General features: G+C 43.2%; 2 protein-coding genes across 10 annotated transcripts; both read right to left on the bottom strand.

The window, feature by feature from the left end:
• Nucleotides 1-11,732: 11,732 nt before the first annotated feature.
• Nucleotides 11,733-18,041, bottom strand: LOC125526956. Of its 5 annotated transcripts, none has more exons than XM_048691557.1 (4): nucleotides 17,521-18,041; nucleotides 12,355-12,439; nucleotides 12,160-12,291; nucleotides 11,733-12,069 (listed from the first exon to the last, which is right to left on the bottom strand). In XM_048691557.1, exons 2-4 carry the CDS (start codon nucleotides 12,412-12,414, stop codon nucleotides 11,797-11,799), a joined length of 465 nt encoding a protein of 154 aa, XP_048547514.1. In that variant the 5' UTR covers nucleotides 12,415-12,439; nucleotides 17,521-18,041; the 3' UTR covers nucleotides 11,733-11,796. The 5 variants fall into 5 exon arrangements, with proteins under 5 accessions (XP_048547514.1, XP_048547510.1, XP_048547512.1 ...); XM_048691553.1 differs by lacking the exon at nucleotides 17,521-18,041 and adding an exon at nucleotides 13,704-14,526 and having other exon boundaries at nucleotides 12,355-13,640; XM_048691555.1 differs by lacking the exon at nucleotides 17,521-18,041 and adding an exon at nucleotides 13,704-14,526 and having other exon boundaries at nucleotides 12,355-13,622.
• LOC125526958 lies at nucleotides 14,972-19,648 on the bottom strand. Of its 5 annotated transcripts, none has more exons than XM_048691560.1 (7): nucleotides 18,075-19,648; nucleotides 17,618-17,672; nucleotides 17,428-17,482; nucleotides 17,300-17,328; nucleotides 17,109-17,219; nucleotides 15,745-15,823; nucleotides 14,972-15,305 (listed from the first exon to the last, which is right to left on the bottom strand). In XM_048691560.1, the coding sequence occupies exons 3-7, from the start codon at nucleotides 17,443-17,445 to the stop codon at nucleotides 15,201-15,203; spliced, it is 342 nt and encodes a 113-aa protein (XP_048547517.1). In that variant the 5' UTR covers nucleotides 17,446-17,482; nucleotides 17,618-17,672; nucleotides 18,075-19,648; the 3' UTR covers nucleotides 14,972-15,200. The 5 variants fall into 5 exon arrangements, with proteins under 5 accessions (XP_048547517.1, XP_048547519.1, XP_048547518.1 ...); XM_048691562.1 differs by having other exon boundaries at nucleotides 17,300-17,322; XM_048691561.1 differs by having other exon boundaries at nucleotides 18,894-19,648.
• Nucleotides 19,649-22,439: the final 2,791 nt, after the last annotated feature.

Below are 22,439 nucleotides of genomic sequence, written 5' to 3'. Positions count from 1 at the left end.
ATTTTCGATAGCTTTGCGTAGACGTTGGACAAAAATCTTTGGCCTCTTTGAAATTTTTGCGTTTGACAATTTTTTGTGAAATTTTGTTGCCCACCTACTGTGAAAGTTTCTCAAAATACGAGCTGTCAGTTTATAACTCGTATGGTGCTCAGTCTCATGCCAAATACAGTAGCAAGTAACTGCCATTAGCCCCTGAGTCAATGGCACTTTCTCACAGCAATCTCTCTCTTTCTTTGCCCCTACTATTAAAATGCATAGATGTGGTATTCTGCTAACATAGTAGTTGGGAAGATATGAAAAGAACATGCTCTTTATGTGTTTGTGACTATTCCTTTCAGCACCAATGTATTTAAATTTTTTATTTTGTGCTTCCGTGTATGTTTTTGGGCAGCACAAGTACATCATCATAGTGAGTACAAATGCAGTCTTATGGAAATATGATAGTTGTTGGATGCTATTCCAAATGCCAATGATCATGCAAAACGGTTGTTGCTAGAATCTAGATGATATTTAATGTCGATACCATAGTTTCACTATATTTTTTGGTTCTGATTATTGCTGCATACCTATTTAAAATAATGTTCGATAAATGTTTGTGATCATTGCTTGTATGTGTTCATGTGGAGTTTAAATAATGACTATTCTTGTAAGAGGTTTGAAGATTATCGGGGAGCAAGTTCAAGAGATTAATTTCGTGGAAACAAATGTGATCTTTTGGTCAGGATTTTGCATGATCCATAGCCATCGGTGGCAACAGGGAGCAGTTCGAGGCCTCCTGCATGAGTCGTCCATCGTCTTCTATGTGTGAGCTTTGTTGTCTCTACACATCTAGCATCAGAGTATCTCCTCCCCTTGTCACACACACATGCCGGGCGGTCGAGCTAGTGTTGTTTGTGATACTGGTCGTGACTCTTGTGTTGTCATTGGACAAAGAATTTGTTCTGTAACTATGTATTTGTAGAACCTTTTAGAAAATATTGTTGTGTTCTGAGTATTCTGATGTGGGCCAAAATGGTGAGCATTTAAACATCAACCCGAATTACTAAAATTGATAAGTTCTACTTTCAGTAAACGGGTGAACCTAGATGCAACAAAGCTCTGCCACTAGCTGTGGGGATTATCAGTTCATGTGTGTGTTCTTTTTGTCGGTTAATGTATTTTCTTGTTTGTCAGGTCGTGTGCAAGTTTGTTATCAGTTCATGTGTATGTGTATTGGTGATCACTGCTATTGCTGCTAGCTATTGATCAAATTGTGGTATTACTTCGGTTGCTCCATGTAATTAGCCCAAATTTTGGGTGAACCTCCTACTAGTTGCTAGCTTTGTTTAAAAACACAATAAGTTCACAATTTAAAAAGTTGTAAGTTCAACACGACGTCCTAGATAAGTTTTAGGAAAAACCTGTAACACAAAGAAAACCCAAAGATATTCAAATGGTAACGTTCAAGTCGTCGGATGAAAGAAGTCCAAAACAACGTCGAAAATGTTAGAGTTGACACACAATATTTTTTATTTAAATAAAATGTTATTCAGTTCAACGATATAAAACCATGTAAGTTCGGGGACGATAATACCGTAAACTGTCGAAAAGTTACAAAGAAACAATACCGCAAAAACAAAGTAAACTCTAGTATGTGAAAAACACGCTCAGTACAAAACCATACATGCATCCATTCAAGTACTCTTTTTGGAACCATTCAAAACTACTGTCAAAAATACCTCAGTATAAACACATACATACATCAGTACAAGTACTTTGTTTTTTAGACAGCAAAAAACAACACGATGGGTTTCACCTTATTCAAAATTACTCTTAAACGGTTGCGAAGTAGAGAAAACATTCAACATGACTAAGTTTCGCATTTTCGATAACTATCCAACGGTATATTATTTGCCCCATTTTGACAAACTTTTAAAAAAATCACGTTCAAAATCAAATTTGACTATATTTGAATTCGTTTTTAAAACATAAGGAATTAGAAAAACATTTCTATACGAAAAAGTTGCGCATTTTCCATATCTTTCCAATGCCATATCATTTGCCTCAATCCGACAAACCATTTGCAAAAAAAACACGGAAATACATTTCGCCCAGAATTTCACCATTTTTTAAATTACATTTAAATTGTATATAACTTGAAAAAATAGTAGATATATGGAAGATGCGGATTTTTACCAAATTTCCAACGCCATCTTATTTGGTCAATTCCGACAAACCGTTTGAAAATTGAGTCCAAATACGATTCGCGTTTTCGGTTTTAAAAAATGGTTTTTTTAAAACTGCTCTTAAACCGTGATGATTTTGCGAAAAATTCCTATATATTTATAATGTAGATGTTAAGAGCTTTCCAACGATATATTACACGCCCCATTCCGGCGAAAAGACGATCAGTTCGACAAGATGAAAATCATCAGTACAACCGCCCGAAACCATCAGTTCAAGTAGGGTAACAGAATAATTACTACGCGAAACAGAATAGCCCAGAGATGTGTATATATATATTCTGCTAATATTAGCAGAATAAATATTCTGATAACACTTCCGCACTGCACACTCAACGCGAGGGCACTGCACTTTCAGTACCATGGGTACTGCAATACAGAGACTAGTGAACTTTTCGTCGCAAAAAAATTGCATGCGATGTTTTTTCGGTACCTTTTTCGCTCTAGTTTTTTAACCGTTTATTGGAATGAGGCGTGTAATATACCGTTGATAAGCTATGGATTAGGTGCAACATCGCCATATTGAACACTTTTCGAGATTCCTTGCGCTTTAAGAGCAGTTTTCAAAATGGTGCGGCACACGACGAGTGGCAGCGAGTGTTTTTTCACGTTTTTTTCTAAGTTGCTCGTCGAAATGAAGCAAATGATACACAGTTGGAAACATATCGTCGAGGTGCATCTTTTTCATATCTATTATTTTCTCTAATTTGTTACGGTTTAAGAGCAGTTTTAAATTTAGTAAGTCGCGAAATTCTGTTTTTTCGAATTTTTTGTGCTGTTTTCGCTCCAGTTTTTGAACTGTTTGTCAAAACGTGGCGTATGATACGTCGTTGGAAAGCTAGGGACAAGGTGCAACTTTTATATGTTGAAATGTTTTTGAGATTCCTTACAGTTTTTAATTAATTTTGAAAATTGTGCGGCTGACGACGAGAGGCAGCACGTTTTTCGCAATTTTTTTACAAACAGCTGGTCGAAATGATTCAAATGTTACACCGCTGGAAAGATATCGCCGAGACGCAACTTTTTCATGTAGAACACTATCTCTATTTCCTTACGGTTTAAGAGCAATTTTGAATTTACCAAAATGCGGACACTCTCTTTTTCGCGACACCCATATCGTTGTGTATTCTGCATCAAACAGAAAACCGCACTGCTTCAGACTGAAAACTACACTGCATCAGATAGTCAAGTGCACTGCATGTTTTTTAAATGCATTTTCTTTAAATGGAGTTTACTGAAGAGTCCGGCTTTCTTTAAGACCAAAGTACACGGCATTTTCAAGTCTTTCTTTTTTGCTGCTTTTTTGCAACAAGCGCACTGCATCTTTTTTCCTTTGGACTACTTTGTCGAGAGTAAGGAACTACAATATGGTTTTTTCATATATCATTATTTTTTACGGTGTAAACGAGAAAATGGTGCAAAATGAACTGCAAATGAGTTTTTAATAATTACAACGTTTGTGTGTTTTTTAGCACAATGAGAACTCCATCATCATAAAAAAATTGAGAAAAAAAACTCAACCCGTGGATCAACTGCACCCATGTACAACACAAACTGCATAGTCACCAAAGTGGGCTGCAAAACAATTTGCAAAAAAGGCATGACGACGCTCATCGGTGATGTGTCGCGGAGAGGACTGCATAGATTGAAGAAACATTATTTACGCATCCAGTGACTGGACTGCAAGTGGAGATGGGGAACATGGAGGGCGTCAGCGTACTGCATGGGCTCATGGTCGGAACTGCATGCCGTCGTCGATAGAGCCGCATGCCACCCTGGGCCGAGCTGCACACAACATATAAGTGGGCTCAACTAATTCTCCTTCAAGTGATTTACCGCTACCATAGAATCAGTATTCAGTCGTCACACAAACTCAATGAAGATTCAAGTCTGCAGCCAATGCAAGGGCCTCAGAACATGCAAAACCGGCTGAAAAATATACCACCGGAGCCTGTATGGTGCTGATAGCAAACATGTATCGACTGACAAGAAGAGATAAGTAGGCGACCATGATGTACATCATGCGACCAGGATGTTCAATAATGCTAGATACAAGATTACAACACAGGTAATCCTGCTGTATGGATTTGACGACCATGGCTACGAGTGCTACTTCAGTATGATTAAACTTTATAAGAAAAACCTAGTGTGGGGTTTCATTTCCTATACATGTCAGAATATTTTTACAGCTAAGAGATTTGGTCCAAGCATTCTGCGCCTTCATAGCATCATTCAGAGTCACTACAATCATAATCAATCTTCACTTCTTCACGATGATTTCTACTCGAGCACCACCCAAGCATAAAAGATGACTCTATCAAAGGAACACAGAATCCACCATTATCGGAATTCCAGAATCAAGATACTGCAACTCATTGCCTGACCACCAGAGGGGCAAGATTGTGTGTAGGAAATGAGCAAATAGGACCATGTTGTTCAAATAAACATGTATGTTCAAATAAACATGCGTTAATATCACAAGATGTTCAATAACGCTAGATACAGGATTACAACACAGGTAATCCTGTTGTATGGAGTTGACGGCCATGGCTACCAATGCTACTTCAGTATGATTAAGTTGTTTATAAGAAAAACCTAGTGTGGGGTTTCTTTTCCTATACATGTCAGAATATTTTGACAGCCAAGAGATGTGGTCCAAGCATTCTGCGCCTTCACAGCATCATTCAGAGTCACTGCAATCATAATCAATCTTCACTTCTTCACCATGATTTCTACTGGAGCACCACCCAAGCATAAAATATGAGATCTCTATCAAAGGAACACAGAAGCCGCCACTATCGGAATTCCAGAATCAAGATATTGCAACTCATTGCCTGACCACCGGAGGGGCTAGATTGTGTGTAGGAAAAGAGCACATAGGACCATGTTGTATTCCAGGCCAGCATCTGCTGAAACTGTTCAAATAAACCAATGCCAGTGAAACATCCACCTGAAGACATCCATTTTACTACACCGAATCCAAAAGAAAATCTTTGTAACAAATCCCCCTTTCTAGATTAGGAATTATCATGTATATCATTGCTATTTTACATCACTGGCTCCAGTTGGTAAGAGGCTGTTGGGCTTAGCAACGGAACCTGCATGCAAAGAAAGTCTCTGTTTAATTCTAAGAGTTAATTACACCTGGGGTACATAAACTTTCGCGGCGGTAACGGATTCATACACAAACAAAAAAAACCATAAAAGTCATACATCAACTCTGATGCGGTAACGTTTAGGTACAAAACAGTCCGAAACGTGCCAACTGGGCTGCCACGTGGGAAGAGAAGGCTCGCGGCAGGTGTTGGGCACTTTTCTACATTCCCCCTGGTGTGGTACAATATTTGCGGTTCGCCCCGGTGCTCACAAACCCTCCTTAACCCCCTGCTGTCTTTGTTTCTCTGCGTCGTGTTGGGCCTCTATTTCTTTGCCCCCGTGTCGCCTTCTCTGCTTCGACGCTGTCGCCTTCTCTGTCGCCGGTTTGGACGCCGCCGCCCATCGACGCGGCATGGAGCCGCTCCTACGGGGGCCCGGGGAGTTCCCTCCTGAGTACGGTACGCGCTCGATCCTCTTCTCCTGTTGGGTTGCTCCTTTGTCCTAGGGTTCTGATCGGGCTAGGTTCTTCATGATTTAGGTGGAAAGATTGATGTTTTGTTGACGCAATTCATGCGATGAAGGGAATGTAGGTGTTTGATAGGACGATTACTGCTGTTTCGTTGCTTTCCATGTTGGCTTGCCGATGGTGATGATTTGGGGCTTAATTTAGGGTTAATTTAGGGGTTGTTCTTGGATTTGAAGGAAGATGTGATAGATGCTGTGATTGTTGTGATGTATGCACCCCCCTATGATTACTGTGATGGATGCCCTATTCTTGCTGTCGAAATTCAGTTATTGCACTGTACTTGCTGTCAAAATTCAGTTAGTGATTGTTGTCGAATTCAGTTAAGTGCATGTTGTCCATAAATGTTGCAGTGAATTCAATTAAGTGATGTTAAATGTTGTTAATTAGTTATTGGTGTACTATATACTCAAAAGGAATTCATTTACTGCTGTGTTTTGCATCAGAGTCTGAAGAAAAAATCTGTCTTTTTTGCAGTAACTTCAGGAGAAGAATCTCTGTTGTTCTCTATAGCGTTTGAGCACAATGGCATATTTATTGGGCAAGGAGTCAACAGATCATATATTGGCAGCACTTATTGTGAATTTGACTACTGTCATGCTGACACTTGGTCCTTAGATATGCTGAAATTTTGCCTGGACAAGCTGGATTACTCCCATGGTTACCCAGATCTGCAAGTGTACTGGTGCTTGCCAGGCAAAGACATAGTAGATGGCCTTGTTTGTGTGGATACTGAAGAGGTCATTGCTGCTATGGTCAATGCAAGCAAAGAATGTAAGACACTGCTGTTAATAGTGGATGAGGAGAACAAGATAAGAACTTTGTATGATGATGTGATCCTAGATGGGCCTCCTCTGCCAAGGGTAATTACTCCAAGGAAATTGCCAAGGTCTGCTGAAGGAATAGAGGAAGAAGACAATGGAGAGGCAGGAGAGGAAGAAGAAAATGCAGATGATAGAGAGGAAGGAGAGCAAGGAGATGGCACAGCAACAATAGAGCAAGGAGAGGAAACTGATTCAGATTTTTATGAGAGTGATTATGATGTCGAAGATATGGATGATGATCTATTCCTTGAGAATGTAGATGCAAAAGTTGGTGACTACAATGAACAGGAAGGATATGTACCAGAGGATGATCCTTTAGATGATGATGAGCTAAACCTGTCCAAAGCAGAACTTGAGAAACTGCAATACACATTTAGGGCTTACAATCCAGAAGTTGACATGAACAATCCAGTGTTCAGAGTAGGGATTGTGTTTGGTGACATGAAAGAGCTGAGGATGGCATTGGATGCATACACTGTGAGGAACAGAGTCAAAATTTTCAAACCAAGAAATGAGAGTGAGAGGCTTAATGCAGTGTGTTCTCAGGGATGCCCTTGGCTGCTTAAAGCTTCAAAGGACAATAGGACTGGAAGCATTGTAATAAGGCAGTACAATGACAATCACACATGCCAAAAACACTTTGATTCCAAGTGTTTGACTGTTAAGATTCTTACACAAAAATTCCTTGATGAGTTTAGAGACAACCAGAAAATGGACCTCACAACATTTGGGAACAAAGTGCAGAGATAGTTCAAGTTGATGCCCAATAAAATGAAACTGGGAAGAGCTAGAAAGGCAGCACTTGGTATCATCCATGGAAATGAAGCAGAGCAATACCAGCAGCTATGGAATTATGGCCAAGAACTAAGAAGGTGCAATCCTGGGAGCAAATTTATTGTCAGAACAACCAAGGTGAAGGGGAAAGATGATGCACTCCCAAAGGACCATTTGTCATCACTGTATTGGTCCTATGATGCTTGCAAGAGAGGGTTTCTAAAGGGATGTAGGCCTATAATATTTCTGGATGGCTGCCACTTGAAGAGCAGGTACAAAGGCCAGCTACTGACAGCAGTGGGCATAGACCCAAATGACTGCATATTTCCTATTGCTATGGGTTTGGTAGAAGTGGAGTCTACTTATACATGGGAATGGTTCTTGACAACACTTAAGAATGATCTCAACATTGTGAACACATGCCCATATACTATCATGAGTGACAAGCAAAAGGTAATGCAAATGTGTGCTTCTTCATGTGTACATGAGCTCTATAGAACTGTGCTTCTTCATGTGTGCTTATGTGTGACTTTGTGCAAATTTTCAGGGTATAATAAATGCAGTTGGGAAAGTTTTTCCAGATGCTGAGCATAGATTTTGTGTTAGGCACTTATACCAGAACTTTCAGAAGAAGTTCAAAGGGGAAACACTAAAAAACCTTTTGTGGGCCATGGAAAGATCAACAAATTTACCAAAGTGGACACAAAACAGAGAGAAAATGAGAGAGGCCAACATTGAAGCTTACAACTGGCTTGAGGACAAAGCACCTAACCAATGGGTTAAGAACTTCTTTAGTGACTTCCCCAAGTGTGATATCCTCTTGAACAACATGTCTGAGGTCTTCAATAGGTACATTTTTTAGTTCTTCTTTAATTTCCATTGATGCTTTCATTGATGAGTGAATTGCTCATTTAAATACTTTGCAACTATTTTACTCATACAACTGTTTTAAATACATTGCAGCTACATACTAGATGCCAGGGGTATGTGCATTATATCCATGTTAGAATGTATCTTGGGAAAACTTTCATTAAGACTTGCTAGCAAGCATAGGGAGGCAGTGGAAAAGTGGACTGGAAGAATCTGTCCAAAGATTAGAAAGAAGTTAGAAAAGAATGCAGAGTTGAGTGGTAACTGTTTTCCAAGAGATGCTGGCAATGGCATTTATCATGTGCAATCTGGACCCAACTCATATATAGTTGATATCATTGGTAGAACTTGTGATTGCAAGAGCTGGGGGTTGAGTGGAATTCTTTGTCCACATGCTATAGCAGTTTGTAGGGCTGAGAGGATAGACCCTGAGGAGCTGGTGCACAAATGTTACACCATAGAAACATATCTGAAGGCCTATGGTCACAATATCATGCCTCTCAGAGACAGGACCCACTGGGATAAGCTAAATGGAATGTACATCCATCCTCCTTTGTTTACTAAGGTCATGGGAAGGCCAGCCACAAAGAGGAGGAAAACTCCAGAAGAGAAGAAGAAGAAGAAGGATGGCACAGTTTATCTCAATAAGAAGGGTGTGGCAATGCACTGTTTAGTATGTGGAAAAGATGATCACAACAAAAGGGGTCATGGCAAATACATGGAAAGGCAAATGCAGGATCCACAAGTGGAAGAGGAAGAGGAAGATGAGTTTGCATGCCCTGAAATTCTCCAGGTTGGTGCACATTATTTTACCAGAATTTCATTGCACTTTACTTCATTGTATGACTTAATTGTCATGTGTAGGATATACTGCCTCAGCACATCAACCATAGGCTGGATCCAATCAATGATAGGAGCAGCATGGTGTACACAATGGGACAAGAGGTACTTGATGTTGCATGTTTACTTGATGTACACAATGGGATAATAGGAGCAGCCTTGTAAGATGAGTTTGCATGTTTTCACTTACTGTTGCACTTGATGTTGCAGGAGAGGGCTCATCTTACAAGGATGGTGCCACCTGGACCTCTCCCAGAGGAATCCAGTTTTGTAGCTGATGCCAGAGATTTGATTCCACGGAGAAGAACAAATACTACTGCAACTGTTAGAGGAAGAACAACTATGGCAAGCAGAGGTAAGAGAAGGGCAACAACACAAGTGGTACCAAATGCAGGTACTGACTGTTTAACTTAAATCACAAGTGTTGGTCCTGACTGTTTGCATGTTCTTAAGTTACTATACTTTTCAAATGCAGATGAGCCTGGAACAAGTGCCAATGTAGGCAGAGCAGTGAAGAAAACAAGAAGTGGTGGAAGATCTGGTGGAAGAAGTGGTGGAAGGACTGGCGGCCGAGCTGGTGGAAGAGCTGGTGCAAGAGGAGGTAGAGCTGGAAGAGGCACTGGCCCAGAAGCAGTAGGGGGAGGAGCTGGTGTAGAAGGGAGAAGAGTTGAAGATACAGCTATGTGGCAGTTGATGTTTGGACAAGATGGAGCAAGGAATGCCATACCAGACTTGAATGAGGAGATTCCAGTGACCCAGAATGCCCCTAGCACTCCAGAAAATTAGTTTAGTTGCTCAATTAGTTCATAGCTGAACTGCAAAAATGTCCCAGTTCATGTATGAACTGCAACCTTGCAACAAAACATGTTTTGTAATGCACTGGTAGTCATTTAGGCCATGGTGGACCTTCATTTTGCCTGTCATATATCTATCATGCATGGTGCACAATGATTATGTTGTTGATCTCCATATCTGTCATGCTATATTGAGCCAAGTTGTTCATTTAAAAAAAATCTGTTTTGTGTATGAGGCTGCAAATTTCAGTTAAAATAACTTCAACTTTGTCTCTGCCTTTTGTATTTGCATTTCAAATTTTCAGTAAAAAGGTATGATACTGCTATTATCTATTTGCATTTGCAGTAAATATGCAAAAAAAATTGAGAACAATTGAGAACAAATATGATACTACTATTATCTATTTGCACTTCAAATATTGCAAAAAAATTGTTCAAAAAAAATTTGGGTGATACTAGGACTCGAACCCAATATTTGGTACTTGTGACAGTGGGGGTCGTACCAGTAGGCTATGAGAGGATATCAAGCATATGCTGCCAATCTTCCAATTTGTATATACTGCTAAACCTTACTAGTCGTCCGATCAGAAATCAACGGACACTGCATCGTCCGCCACCTCTGGCCAAACAGGGCGGCGCACGACACCGCCCGTACGCCGGTGGGCCATCGCCACTTCCCGCCTTAGCCTCTTCCCGCCAACGCCGCTTCCCGCCTTCGCCCCTTCCCGCCAACGCCTCTTCCCGCCTTCGCCTTTTCCCGCCATCGCCGCTCGGCCTCTACAAAAGCCATGGTCACCATGGACAAACTCGAGCCACTTCCGTCCACTGACATGGTGCGCAAGCTCATCACCACCTAGGCAACAATCATCGGGACATGGGATCACGTTGCGCGTCCCCGTTCCTCTTCCACCCCTGCTCCGCCGCCCAATCCCTCTCCTACCACGCCCGAGCCCGAGCCATGGGAGCCATGGGAGCACGCTCCCCTCCAGCACGAGCCATGGGAGCCATGGGAGCACGCTCCCCTCCAACCCGAGCAGCAGCCGCTCCCAGCCCTGGTGCCCGCCGTTGATCAGCAGACTGCCCTGCTGAATTCGTACGGCACAGTCCGCAGGGAACACGCCAGCCGTGACCTGCAAGCGGCCATCGACAGACGTGTCGTTGCCATCTCCAATGACACCGCGGTGAGGGAAGAATCCACTCGCATGTTCACCGCCGACGAGCACCAAGTAGTCCTGGGGTTCCGCGCAGATGTTCAGGCATCAGACGCAGCTAGAGTGCGGCAGGCCGTCGCACACCACAGTGCGGCACGCGACGCCATGGTCCGGAGGCAGGCTGCAGCCGCGGAGAAGGCACCAGCGCATGTCAGCCATGGTCCGGAGCCAAGCTGCAGTCGCCCGGTCACGGAGTACATCGACCTATCGTCCGACGAGGACTAGAGGTTGAGAAAGTTCAGAGTTTCAGAACTCTGTTCTTGTTGCAGTGATGAGAGTTTCAGAAAGTTCCGAGTTCTCCAATTTATCCCAAGTTAGTTTGTGTTATTGCCCAAGTTAGTTTGTGCTGTTATCTTCTAATGCTCAAGTCAGTTTGTGTTAATCAAGTCAACTTTGTTCTACTCAGTTTGTTTTAATCACTATTGTACTCTGTACTGAACTTCTTCAGAGAAATTCAGTGTCAATCCAGTGAATTTCTTCAGTGTTCTACTTATTTTGCATTTGAGAGTTTATTTGTCTGAATTTCTGTGTTGGATAATATAACTTGTCAAATTTGCAGATTAAGAAAGACAAATAACTGGGCATGAAAATTTTCAAACTTGACAAACTTGTTCATCATACAGTCACACATACTTGAAATCCTCACACAAATCCCCTACTAACCAATGCAACTAGAGCATAAATCACTACACTTGCAAGAACAACAAGTACTAGAAACAAATCTAATTTTTCCCTACTTTTTCTCTGCTCATCTAATTTATTCCTCTCTTTCTTCATCCTCTGAATGTCTTGTTCCTTGTCAAGCAAAGCATTTTGTAGCTTCTGGTTGTCATTTGCAAGCTTTCCAATTACCACCCTTGATCTGCCCTGCCATGCATCATCCATCCACCTCAAATACCCACAAGAGTTTAACCCCTGTACATTTCAAATTACAGAAACACATCCAGTCAAAATTGTCATACGGTGCAAAATTCAGTGAAACAAATAAAAAAACTTATCTCATACCTCGTATGGACAACTCAGAAATCGTCGGCCTGCATCAAATCCTTCATTGCAAACCCTAATAACTGGCGTCAATTTGCACCCACATTCAGCCGCACCAAATCCTTCATTGGAAACCCTAATTCCGCATGCCCCCTAAAATTCCAAAGTGAAATCAAAAACAAGAAATACAACAAGAAAATCGAGGAAAGAACATACCTTCATCGCTTTTTTGGAGCCAAAACTAAGCTCTGATGTGACTATCCACTCGCCATCCATGTCGCATCCGGTGCCAGAGCCGCCGCCGCCGCCTTGGTTGACAGAGCCGCCGTCGGTTTGGTCCAAGCCGCCGTTGACAGAGCCGCCGGCTTGGTTGAAAACGTTGTTCCCAACGCCTCTCCATGGCGCATGACCGCGTCGTCTCTCCATGGTGCACGACCGGGCCGGCGCGTCACCTTCGCAGCTAGGGATTTGAAGAAGGGGATTGGGATACAGAAAGAATGGCCACGGGTTAAATCTCAGTAAACTAAGGGGGGTAACTGCAAAGATAAAAATGCATACACGGCCGACCCCATTGCGTGCGTGGCAGCCCATCTGTCCACTTTGCATGCGTTTTGTAGCTAAACGAATCCGCATCAGAGTTAATGTATGACTTTTATGGTTTTTTTTTGTTTGTGTATGAATCCGTTACCGCCGCGAAAGTTTATGTACCCCAGGTGTAATTAACTCTAATTCTAATTCAAAGGGTCACAACATATCATAATTGCTCTGTGTTCATAGAATAATACGGAAATTAAAGAAACCAATAGTATCATGTCCATATGCCTTACAGGCTACTAACTAGCTCCATCTTCATTCTGTATGCGGTGGTCAGCTAAAGTTACTATTAAAATAATAACCATGTTATCCATTATATAGCTTAGTAACTCACACAATGAAACCTTCAAACAAATTCCCTTGGTCTAATCAATTTACCAAATCCTGCCAAACAGGTTTGTAAAATCAGCAAAGATCTGTCATTTGCATCAACACTATGACATTTTAGACGCATCCAGTGAAACGTTCTTCACGCATCCAGTGAAACGTTCTTCACGCATCCAGTGACTGGACTGCAAGTGGAGATGGGGAACATGGAGGGCGTCAGCGTACTGCATGACCTCGTGGTCGGAACTGCAAGCCGCCGCCGATAGAGCCGCATGTTGCTCTGGGCCGAGCTGCACAAAATATATAAGTGAAATGCGCCTCCCATCCCATTAAAAAGAAGTGAACCGGTCGCTCATAGCGATGCGTTAGCCAGCCACACAAATTGGTGCCCGAGCCTTTTTTGTGTGGACTGCGCAGAGGGCGAGCTGCACGATGTGCACTGCCGTACTGCACATCCATGGCCACGCACACGTGAAACTTGAACCAAATGAGCTGCAGGCAGTGGACGGAAGCTCGGGCGCAGTTCACTGGTTTTTGGGTACTGTACCGACGACCCAAGTGCCCTGCAACGGAAGAGCAACCTGCATTGCTCGCCGTGAGTGAAGAACAAACATTGAAGAATTTGATCTGGGCATTTTTTGTACCTGCGGCATGGATGGAGGTGTCAAGGAACTACATGTCGGTGAAGAGAGAGCTCCACGCGAGGGGTTCGCCGATCTGCACATCGTGGTCGTCGGTGGGCACCTGATCGAGTGAAGGACACGGGTGGTAGTCTTTCTTCTTTCCCTGTTGACGTTGGCAGTAGGGGGGAAATGAGTGTGAGCGCTGACAGTAGGGTGGACTGCATGGGAGGAGCAACCCAATCCCCTGCGAATCCAAAATGAACCTCGCCGGCGTCAAGGTGGATTTCCTCTCTCGCCGGCGTCGAGATGCAACAAATCGATGCCCAGTGGAAGCTCGGGGGGAGGAAGGGTTTGTGGGCTAGGGGCCGCAGAAGAGCCCGGATCTAGAGGATCCTGGAGACGGGGTTGTTGGCGCGTCTGGGCTCTGGGAGCAGCGGGTCGTCGGAGTAGGAGGCAGGGGCATCCGGCGGCGCCACGCTCCACCTGCACCGGGCGGTGGCGGGAGTCCCCAAATCCAGTGTAGCCGCTGATGGCGACGGTGGATCCACGCCGGATCCAGGTCGGGACAGGCAATGGAGGGCTGTGGGCCAGGTGGAGAGGGCGACGCGTGGTGGTGGCCGGGGCGGGGCCGCGCGTGGTGGTGGACGTGGCGGGGTGGCGGGTGGTGCTGGCCGGGGCGGGGCAGCGCGTGGTGCTGGCCGTGGCCGGGCGGCGGGCGGTGGTGGCCGAGACGGGGCAGCGCGCGGCGGTGGCCGGGGTGGTTCTAGCCGGGGCAGGCGGTGCGAGGTGTTGGCCGCCCCGGCGTGTTGGGCGTGGGGTTGGTGCGTGGGGTGGATGAGATAGTGGGCGGGTGGGTGGGTGGGCGGGCGGGCGTGGTTTATTTTCGGGTAGGAAGCAGTCCGAAACTGTTAACAGAATAAGACCCAGAGTCAGGAGAATAAGATTGTTAAGGATGTTATCATAATAGACCCACCTTTTTTTATATATACTAGTAAGTTTGCACGTGCCAACGCACGTCTCAACTAATTCTAATATACAAATATATGTGAGAATAACATACATAAAAAGATGGTTTGGTTGCACTAAAAAATATTACAAATCAAGAAAATATTTTTCAAGCAGCATCATATGCATAGAGCCAAAAATACACAATTATTTTTGATTTTACAGAAATTTCAAATTGTTCTGAAAATTTTCATTTTTTGTCAAAATTTGACAAAAAATGGGATGAATTAAATTTAAATGTATTTTCAAATCTATGTAAAACTTCCCCAGAATTATCAGTAGTATATTAGACAGAAAAATTGGCATTATTTAGGCATTGTCATGTCATCATGGGTACTCCACATTACAGAATTGCCACATAAATTTGGTGTCCATAATCCATGAGCCTGTCACATCATTATCACATATTACAAAGTAAAAGGCTCACAATACATTAGCCTCACACATGACCTCAATCCAAGGCTCACAATACATAAACCACACACATGAGCTCAATCCAAGGTTCACAATACATTATACACGAAGTGTTGCTTCAATTGATTTTGTTCTTGATGCATTGAGCTCAGTTCCAGCTTGGAGAAGATCCTCATATTTTCCATCTTGGGCGATATGACCATCCTTGAGCATGTGCCATGAGAAAAATAAAGCACAAATGAGAGACCAAGGGCCCATTATCCCATGAACATTCTAATGAGAAATGTTACAAAAGATAGCAAAACTTTCATGCAGAATCTGTTGTATTATTCTCATCAGGAAACATGCATAAACAACACATCGAATTGAACAACTTAACTTGCTGATAAATTTGAAACAACATATATACCATGTGCATTAGCCTCTAAAAAGTAGTGCTTCGATTGTAAGGATAATGTTATTACCAGTATGAAGTCAGCAGCTGGTATGAACCCGACTTGATGGGTTACAAGAATTACTTGTTTTGCTAGCTAGTGCCCCCAATATATAATCCCGCGACACATAATCAGACATGTTATGAAACAGAGGCACCTTTAAAGAAAATATGCCTCTGTCACCAATGATCTGTGAATGACACGATTACCTGGCTATGGTTGTATGCTTCTCTTGCTCTTGCAGGTATCGAGGTAAGAATCTGCTTTGCTCGAGATATAGAATCAGCACTGCAACAAGATGAAGCATCAGGTACCAATGCTAGTAATTCTTGAAGTGGATACCAATGATAGTTACTCAGGTTGTCAAAATCATGAAATATTAAAATATAACAAATTTGTACTTATACATCAGGCATAAAAATAAGAGTTCATTGCACTATTAAGACATAACCTTGCAGCGCCGGTAGAATTTCAAACAAAAACTTGCAAAATGACTCAACCGGGCCCGTAAAATTGCTTTGCGGGACAACAAATTAATTATCACTTAAGATGTATTTTAAAATAGAACAGCAGAGGGTGGAGTCATGTTGCTGCGTAAATACAATAATATATATATGTTCCATCCATTAGGTCTCCGATAGTTTGTAAAATAAGAACATTGAATCTACTAATTAATCCCCCAACATCCCATTGTCAAACATAACAAGTAATTAGAGAAGATAATTTTGTCATGATACTTCTTAATACAACATGATTTGAGTATACAACATATATTGATCTCAAGAAAAAAATCTGGTTGAAAAAGAAAATAGAACTACAATTTAGACTGGTCAGTATAACATACTACCGTAGGTTGTTCCCTCTTTCCTCATGATGGCACGTAAATTTCTCCCACGCACTCTCTGTATACTCTCTGTTTCTTGTGATTCAGATTAAAGGGGAATTTGTCAAATAGGCATATAAATACATTGCTTAGAAGTTGAAAACAATATGTAGTTCCATTTAATTCTAGAAAGCTAGTACTATAATATGATATTTGGGAAACGCTTGCCTGCTATCAGCCGCCTCCTCTATGTGACGCGTGTACACGGGTCCTTTGCGTCACTACATACATGAGGCATAATCTCTATGCCACAGAATATACCATTAATTATCATGGTCGAGGATAGCAAAATACAAACCCCAAAGTGAGATATATCCAGAGAATTTAAGCCTCTCAGTGTAAAAAAAATCTGGCCAAAATATATACTTTTTGAAAGGAAATCATGTCCTAAATGAATAGCCTGCACGCCGCACACAATATTAAATGTCTCCTAAATATGTAGAATAGTTATAGCTCCTGTCGGGTGGGCAGGCGGTGCAGGTCTGTCTGGGCCAAGAAAAGGCTTCGCTGACCTCTATTTGCAAACAAAATTTTAATGCAAACTTTAATGTAGTTGCACGTTCATGGCTGATCAGGCATAAATGAATGATTGAGATGGAACTAAAATATCAAACTATAATTGTTGAATGATTGGTAATGCGACTCGTAATCAGAATAACAAAGGAGATAAAAACATATGAAACTCGATACCCTTTAGAAACAAATGTCACCCGCTCCTTCCTCGGCAGCTTTGTGTCAATCTCATCACCCACGTTCACAAGAACAACTCCCATGTGCAACCAAATGTGACCCGTCTCTAGCCTGCAGGCATACAAGTGAGATGGATGTTGACTTGCTCTTGCATGAGTAGTAGACGATCCTTATGAATCTTGTTCAAATACCTCACTGTGCCAGCTTCATCTTGCTGTAAGTGTTTAGAGTATACAGCAAATACTTATTCAGGCTTTACCACAAAAGTAGAATGCAATTGTTAGACACATCTATTTTTTTGCATAACCAGCAGGCACACCTCATGCTTACTTCCCATAGCAAACTCTCGTGCAGAAGCATGTTGGGCACATCACCTGGAAGGCACAAACATGCATGAATTAGGATAGCCTGGGTATATCAGCTTTTAATTCTTTTGCATATAAACATACTACTACAGTAAAGTGTGCCACTAAGGTATATGCGTATAGCTACGGATGTTTCCAGTATACCTGAATATTTTGCTTGGCCATCAACATGTTTGAATGACGGAACATCTCCAGTTAACTGACAAAAGTCATCTTAAAAAATTACAGGGATCTTGAAGGTAAAAAGTGGCAAGTCCACACTGAGAAAATTTAGCAATACACTGGAAATACTGATGGATACTCATGGACATAAGTTCTCTAGAGTATATTAGTCATTGACATATTAGAACCTCGCATGATATTAGTCAATTATTAGCCATTGAATTTCAGGTTGTCTGTGTGGTAAAAGTATTACCATCTAAAATTCCTTACATATGCTAATGCAGGGCCGACCATTGCTCTACTTGTTAACGGATTTTAGACAAAAGCACACCATAGATGTTTCGGTACAGAAAGACAAAGCTCCTCCAGGTTGTACGGATGCCTAGAAATGTAGTATAACAAACAAGACATGCACCAGCCGATGGTGGGGCGGCCACACCTTAGAGCTCTTGGGACGACCACCTTGAACATCCGGACGGTGGTAACCAGGTCGGCCACGGACTTGGAGCCAGGGCCGGTCCTGAGAATTTAGGGGCCTGGGGAAAGACAACAAAAAGGGGCCCTAACCCCTAAGGCCACATAAACATATGCTGTTTTTCTATTTCAGTTGCAAATAAATACTTGATACACTATAATTTTGTTGCCTTATCATCTTAGTTATTCAGAAAAGTGGGTTCATAAACATTCACAGTAAAAGTTGCAGTCAATTGGCATGTTTTTTATTAGGTGAATAAGTAACAGTTTCATGCTTACTCAATATATTGTCATCCTATAATTTTTCATTAGGTTGTTCCTCAGCAGTAACTAAGCTAGTTGTTCTGAATTCCTAGCAGTAGAAGTACTCGTCTGTATTCTAACAAATTGTTTATGCTCCTTTCGAGGCCTCAGTCAAGTCATATGCCAGTTTTCATTCTCATTACCAGATGGATATACTAACAATCTTGCTAATTAGCACACAAATATATAGGGTACAAGTAATTAAGAACACTGCTGAGCAAATAAAAAATTCTAAGAAAGGTATGGAGCAAGATATTTGGATGGCTAGAAAAATATAAATTGCTAAATTTTGTTGCTGCTTACAAGTCACGAACATACATCTCAGTTCCTCTTTTCGAATCCCAATCAAAACATGAAATCAGAGTGAGAAAGAGATATGTATGAGGATGATCTTTATGAATGAATGAACGATCTCACAAGACTATAGAAGAGGGGAATTGAGTTGAGAAGCAATTAATCACAATCTGGAAAATCGTAATACCTTCTTCCACTAATTGCGCCCTGCAGCCGGAAATCTCGATTAGACGTCCTCATACATATCTGTGAGGCGTTCTCGACCTTGGCAAGGCTGAGTCTCATGCTGATTTGTTTCCAATTGGGGAAGAGATGGAATTAAGCCGAGAAGATTGCGTGTGTGACAAGCCGAGGATGAACATCATGTACGCACAGGCAGCTCGCCCGGGCAGCTCTGGGTCAGGTCCTTGCAGCAGGCCAAGACGGGGCAGTTGTCGCGGCCCTTGTGCGGGGTCACGGAGAGGCCCACGTTGAAGCTGTCCACCACGCTCACCCCGTAGGACGATTGCTCGTTGCCGCCGTGGTGGAGGGAGACCTGCGGTGGAGAACTGGAGCCGCCCGTCGCAGTCGCCTGTCGCGCAGCCGGTGCGCGCCCAGATGCGGCTGGACCAGGCGTGGGTGGGCGCCGGGAAGGAGCGATGGGAGAGCGACGGGAGGAAGAAGCTGCCCCCTCCAGGACCTCACTGCCGGTGTTCCCCTGGATGCCCGGCCAGATCGGGTTCACGACGGTCAGGGTCATCGGTGGTATGCGTGCGGAGCGAACGGCATGCTAGGGGCGGCGATGCGGGTGCAGGGAGGGCGGCTTGGCACCGAGGATGCGGGGACGGGGAGGTGAGGCGCCGATCGGGAGAGGAGGGAGGTTGGGGATGGAGCGCTCTTGTGCATGCGAACGTGCGAGGAGGAAGTGGTGCGCGGCGTGCGTGCGATCAGTCTAAGCAGTTTTTCTCAGAAGAGGTGGAGGAGTTTAGGAGTGGCAGGATGGGTAATTAAAGTGTAAAACACGTTTGATGTGTTGGAGTGATTTAGACCATCAGATCATATGCTTTAATGGATGAGATGATTCGGTTCTCCGCCCTCTCGTCCTTTTATAGTGGTAGTAGATACGGCTTCTACACAGCATTTCCATCATCATTATCCATACATCCTACGTAGGTGAGTTAGAATGCACTTGATCCCGAAAAGGTATCTATCTTTCAAACCAGAGGAGTGCTTCGAACTTACAATAGTACATAATATCCAACAAAAGAGGGTGGTGCTACAGCAGCTGGTTACATGGCTCAGTTTAGATATCAGTACAAATCAAGTTGTGCATATTTGTTGTTGGCATGAACCACATCGCCGCATGTCGGGTTTGCAAAAGCCATCCATCGCATGGAAGCTTGATGCCTTTCACACACTGAAGATTATCTGGCAATAAGCTGTGTTGACGAATCTCTGGATATGGTGATTCATGAAACCCATGGTATGATGTGTAAACACAGTCCCCCCTGAAGAATGAAAGTTGCATAGCACGGTAATCATCGCCAGTGATATGATCAATGATTGGTTGGATGATCGGATAATTGAGCCCGGGGAACATGAAGTGGTTGTCGAGGTTGTAAACCCGCCTCCAGTTGAATACGCCTGGCCCAACAGAGCTGGGATATTTCTCGAACATGAAGCATCCATAGCCATCAATGTCAGGAACGCTCCAGGCATTGTACTGCAGGTGATTTGATGTAAGGGTTTGGTCAATTTGATACGTGCGAATGAGCATCAAATGACCGTCGTCAGCTGAACGAGCGATAAACCACCAACCATCGACTAGTATGATTCCAGGTCCTAGAATCATGAAGTCCAGCGCATTTGCGTCTACTACAACAATTCAAATTGGAGACCAAAAGTACAAAAATAAACAATCATGTTCAGAGTATGTGTGGAATTAAGATTATTATAACAGTGACACATATCATAGATAGAGAATTGCAATTGCATGGTCATAGTCATACCCCAAGTTAAAAAATAAGCCAATGTCTTTCATATTCTAGCAATATGTCATGGTTCAAACATCATGTAACAATGAGAGGAAAACAGCTATGACATGGCCTACTCATATTCTACAATAGCACTTATTACTGTTCTCATATCAACTCTAAGCAAATAACATGCGTTGTTTTAAAAATCTTGCAAATGAGAGTAACATATAGCAATCATGAGATTATGCTCATAATATCTATTCTAACAATCATTAGATGCCAATTGTTATCATATCAACTCTAACAATAACATGTGTGGTCATAAAAATCTAGGAAATGAGAGGAACATATAGCAATGATGTGTTTATAGACATACTATCTATTCTAAATTCATAACAATGAACAAGCAGTCATATTCATAAGGTAAAGATGAGATCGAAAAATTACACGACGATAGATTCCACCAGTATAGGCAGCCAATCTGTGCGTCGACCGTGTAAACGATGCCATCGGGCACTATAGCATCAGACATAAATGTTGCCTCAGTAGGATTGACAATGAGCCATAACCATGTATGGCGATCGGATTCCAGATAGACTAATCCCATGTTGAACAAGGCAATGAGCTTATAATCCATGTAGTCTTCTGATGGTGTGGGCACTTCGCAGATTACAACTTTTAGCAAACAGAGATCGAGTCAAAAGCTCGATGCGTCTCGTGCGTAGTAGGAAGGAGTGTCTGGCGGGCCGCGAGGCTCGATGGCAGCGGTATCCAACGATGGAAGGGTGATCTCTCGCTGGGTGTAGATATCCACGAGACGCCACGGACTACCGGATTGGTCGATGAGGATGATCCAGTTGGCCTTCATACCCGCCCAGTAGTGGCCGCGCATGAAGGACAGGTGGACCGGTAGTGGTAGCATGTCGAGGGGCACCACGACAACCTCCATAGGACCGTCAAGTCAGTGTCTGGGCCACCTGCGAGGATCGGGCATCAGTAAGCAGGGTGCATTGAAAAGAGCCGGCCGGTTGCAGATGAGTAGACGGTGCAAAGACACCGAGCATGCGGCCAGAAGGACGGTGCTGAGCAGGTCCATACAATTATAGATCTTCTCCAAGAGAACATCAGGGAGGGAATTCCAGCGTGGCTCTGCGTGTCAGCCGGTTCTGTCATAGGGTTTCTTAGGGCGCGGGGTTTTCAGTGCCTGCGAGCCAGCGGGGAAGTGGATTTGGGCGGGTGGGCAAAGAAGATGGCGTGTGTGGCCGAGCAGTGAGCGGGGGGATATGGTACGCGCGAGCTACCAAGGAAGATGGCGCGGGAGGACGAGCAGTGAGCGGGGGGAAATGGTGTGCGGTCGACGATGGGGAAGAGAGGAGGAAAAAGAAGAGAGGAGGAGGAAGAGTGAAAGATGGGTAAGAAAGTGCATTAAATCTCAATTCTACTAGTACTACTACCAGGATATACCATCCTTCGGAGTGTAAATAGTTACGCCGATGACATGTGGGTTTACCTCAAGAGGGATCATATGTCAGTTAATGGAGGAGAAAGGTGCATAGGCGTATTTGCGGAAGCGTGCTCCACTCGCAAACATGATGGTAGTACTGGGTAAGGCTGATTTGGTAACACCAACACGCTCGTTCAGCTTATTAATTAAGTGTCCCATCTGCTGCAGCATGTATTGTCACTTCACTGTGAAGATTAGTTGAATAGTTCTCTCTGACCGAGATGGGGAATAATGGATCACGAAGACTTCCTATCTATGATATCCCTATGCCACT

The sequence above is a fragment of the Triticum urartu genome, unplaced genomic scaffold, assembly GCF_003073215.2.
Source record: "Triticum urartu cultivar G1812 unplaced genomic scaffold, Tu2.1 TuUngrouped_contig_2421, whole genome shotgun sequence".
Taxonomy (NCBI): Eukaryota; Viridiplantae; Streptophyta; class Magnoliopsida; order Poales; family Poaceae; genus Triticum; species Triticum urartu.
Note: the sequence above shows the minus strand (reverse complement) of the source record. Positions and strands in the feature narration are given on the sequence as shown.

Excerpts from the sequence above, each read along its gene's own strand:
- LOC125526956 (XM_048691554.1), bottom strand. The coding sequence starts at position 12,771 with ATGCGGATTCGTTTAGCTACAAAACGCATGCAAAGTGGACAGATGGGC. Across the intron at positions 12,292-12,354 it reads GCTCCAAAAAAGCGATGAAG|GGGGCATGCGGAATTAGGGT; the intron begins GTATGTTCTTTC and ends TTGGAATTTTAG. Across the intron at positions 12,070-12,159 it reads TTCTGAGTTGTCCATACGAG|GGGTTAAACTCTTGTGGGTA; the intron begins GTATGAGATAAG and ends TGAAATGTACAG.
- LOC125526958 (XM_048691558.1), bottom strand. The coding sequence starts at position 18,991 with ATGAGACTCAGCCTTGCCAAGGTCGAGAACGCCTCACAGATATGTATG. Across the intron at positions 18,172-18,893 it reads GGCGCAATTAGTGGAAGAAG|GCCCCTAAATTCTCAGGACC; the intron begins GTATTACGATTT and ends GTCTTTCCCCAG. Across the intron at positions 17,673-18,074 it reads GTCGTCCCAAGAGCTCTAAG|TTAACTGGAGATGTTCCGTC; the intron begins GTGTGGCCGCCC and ends GACTTTTGTCAG.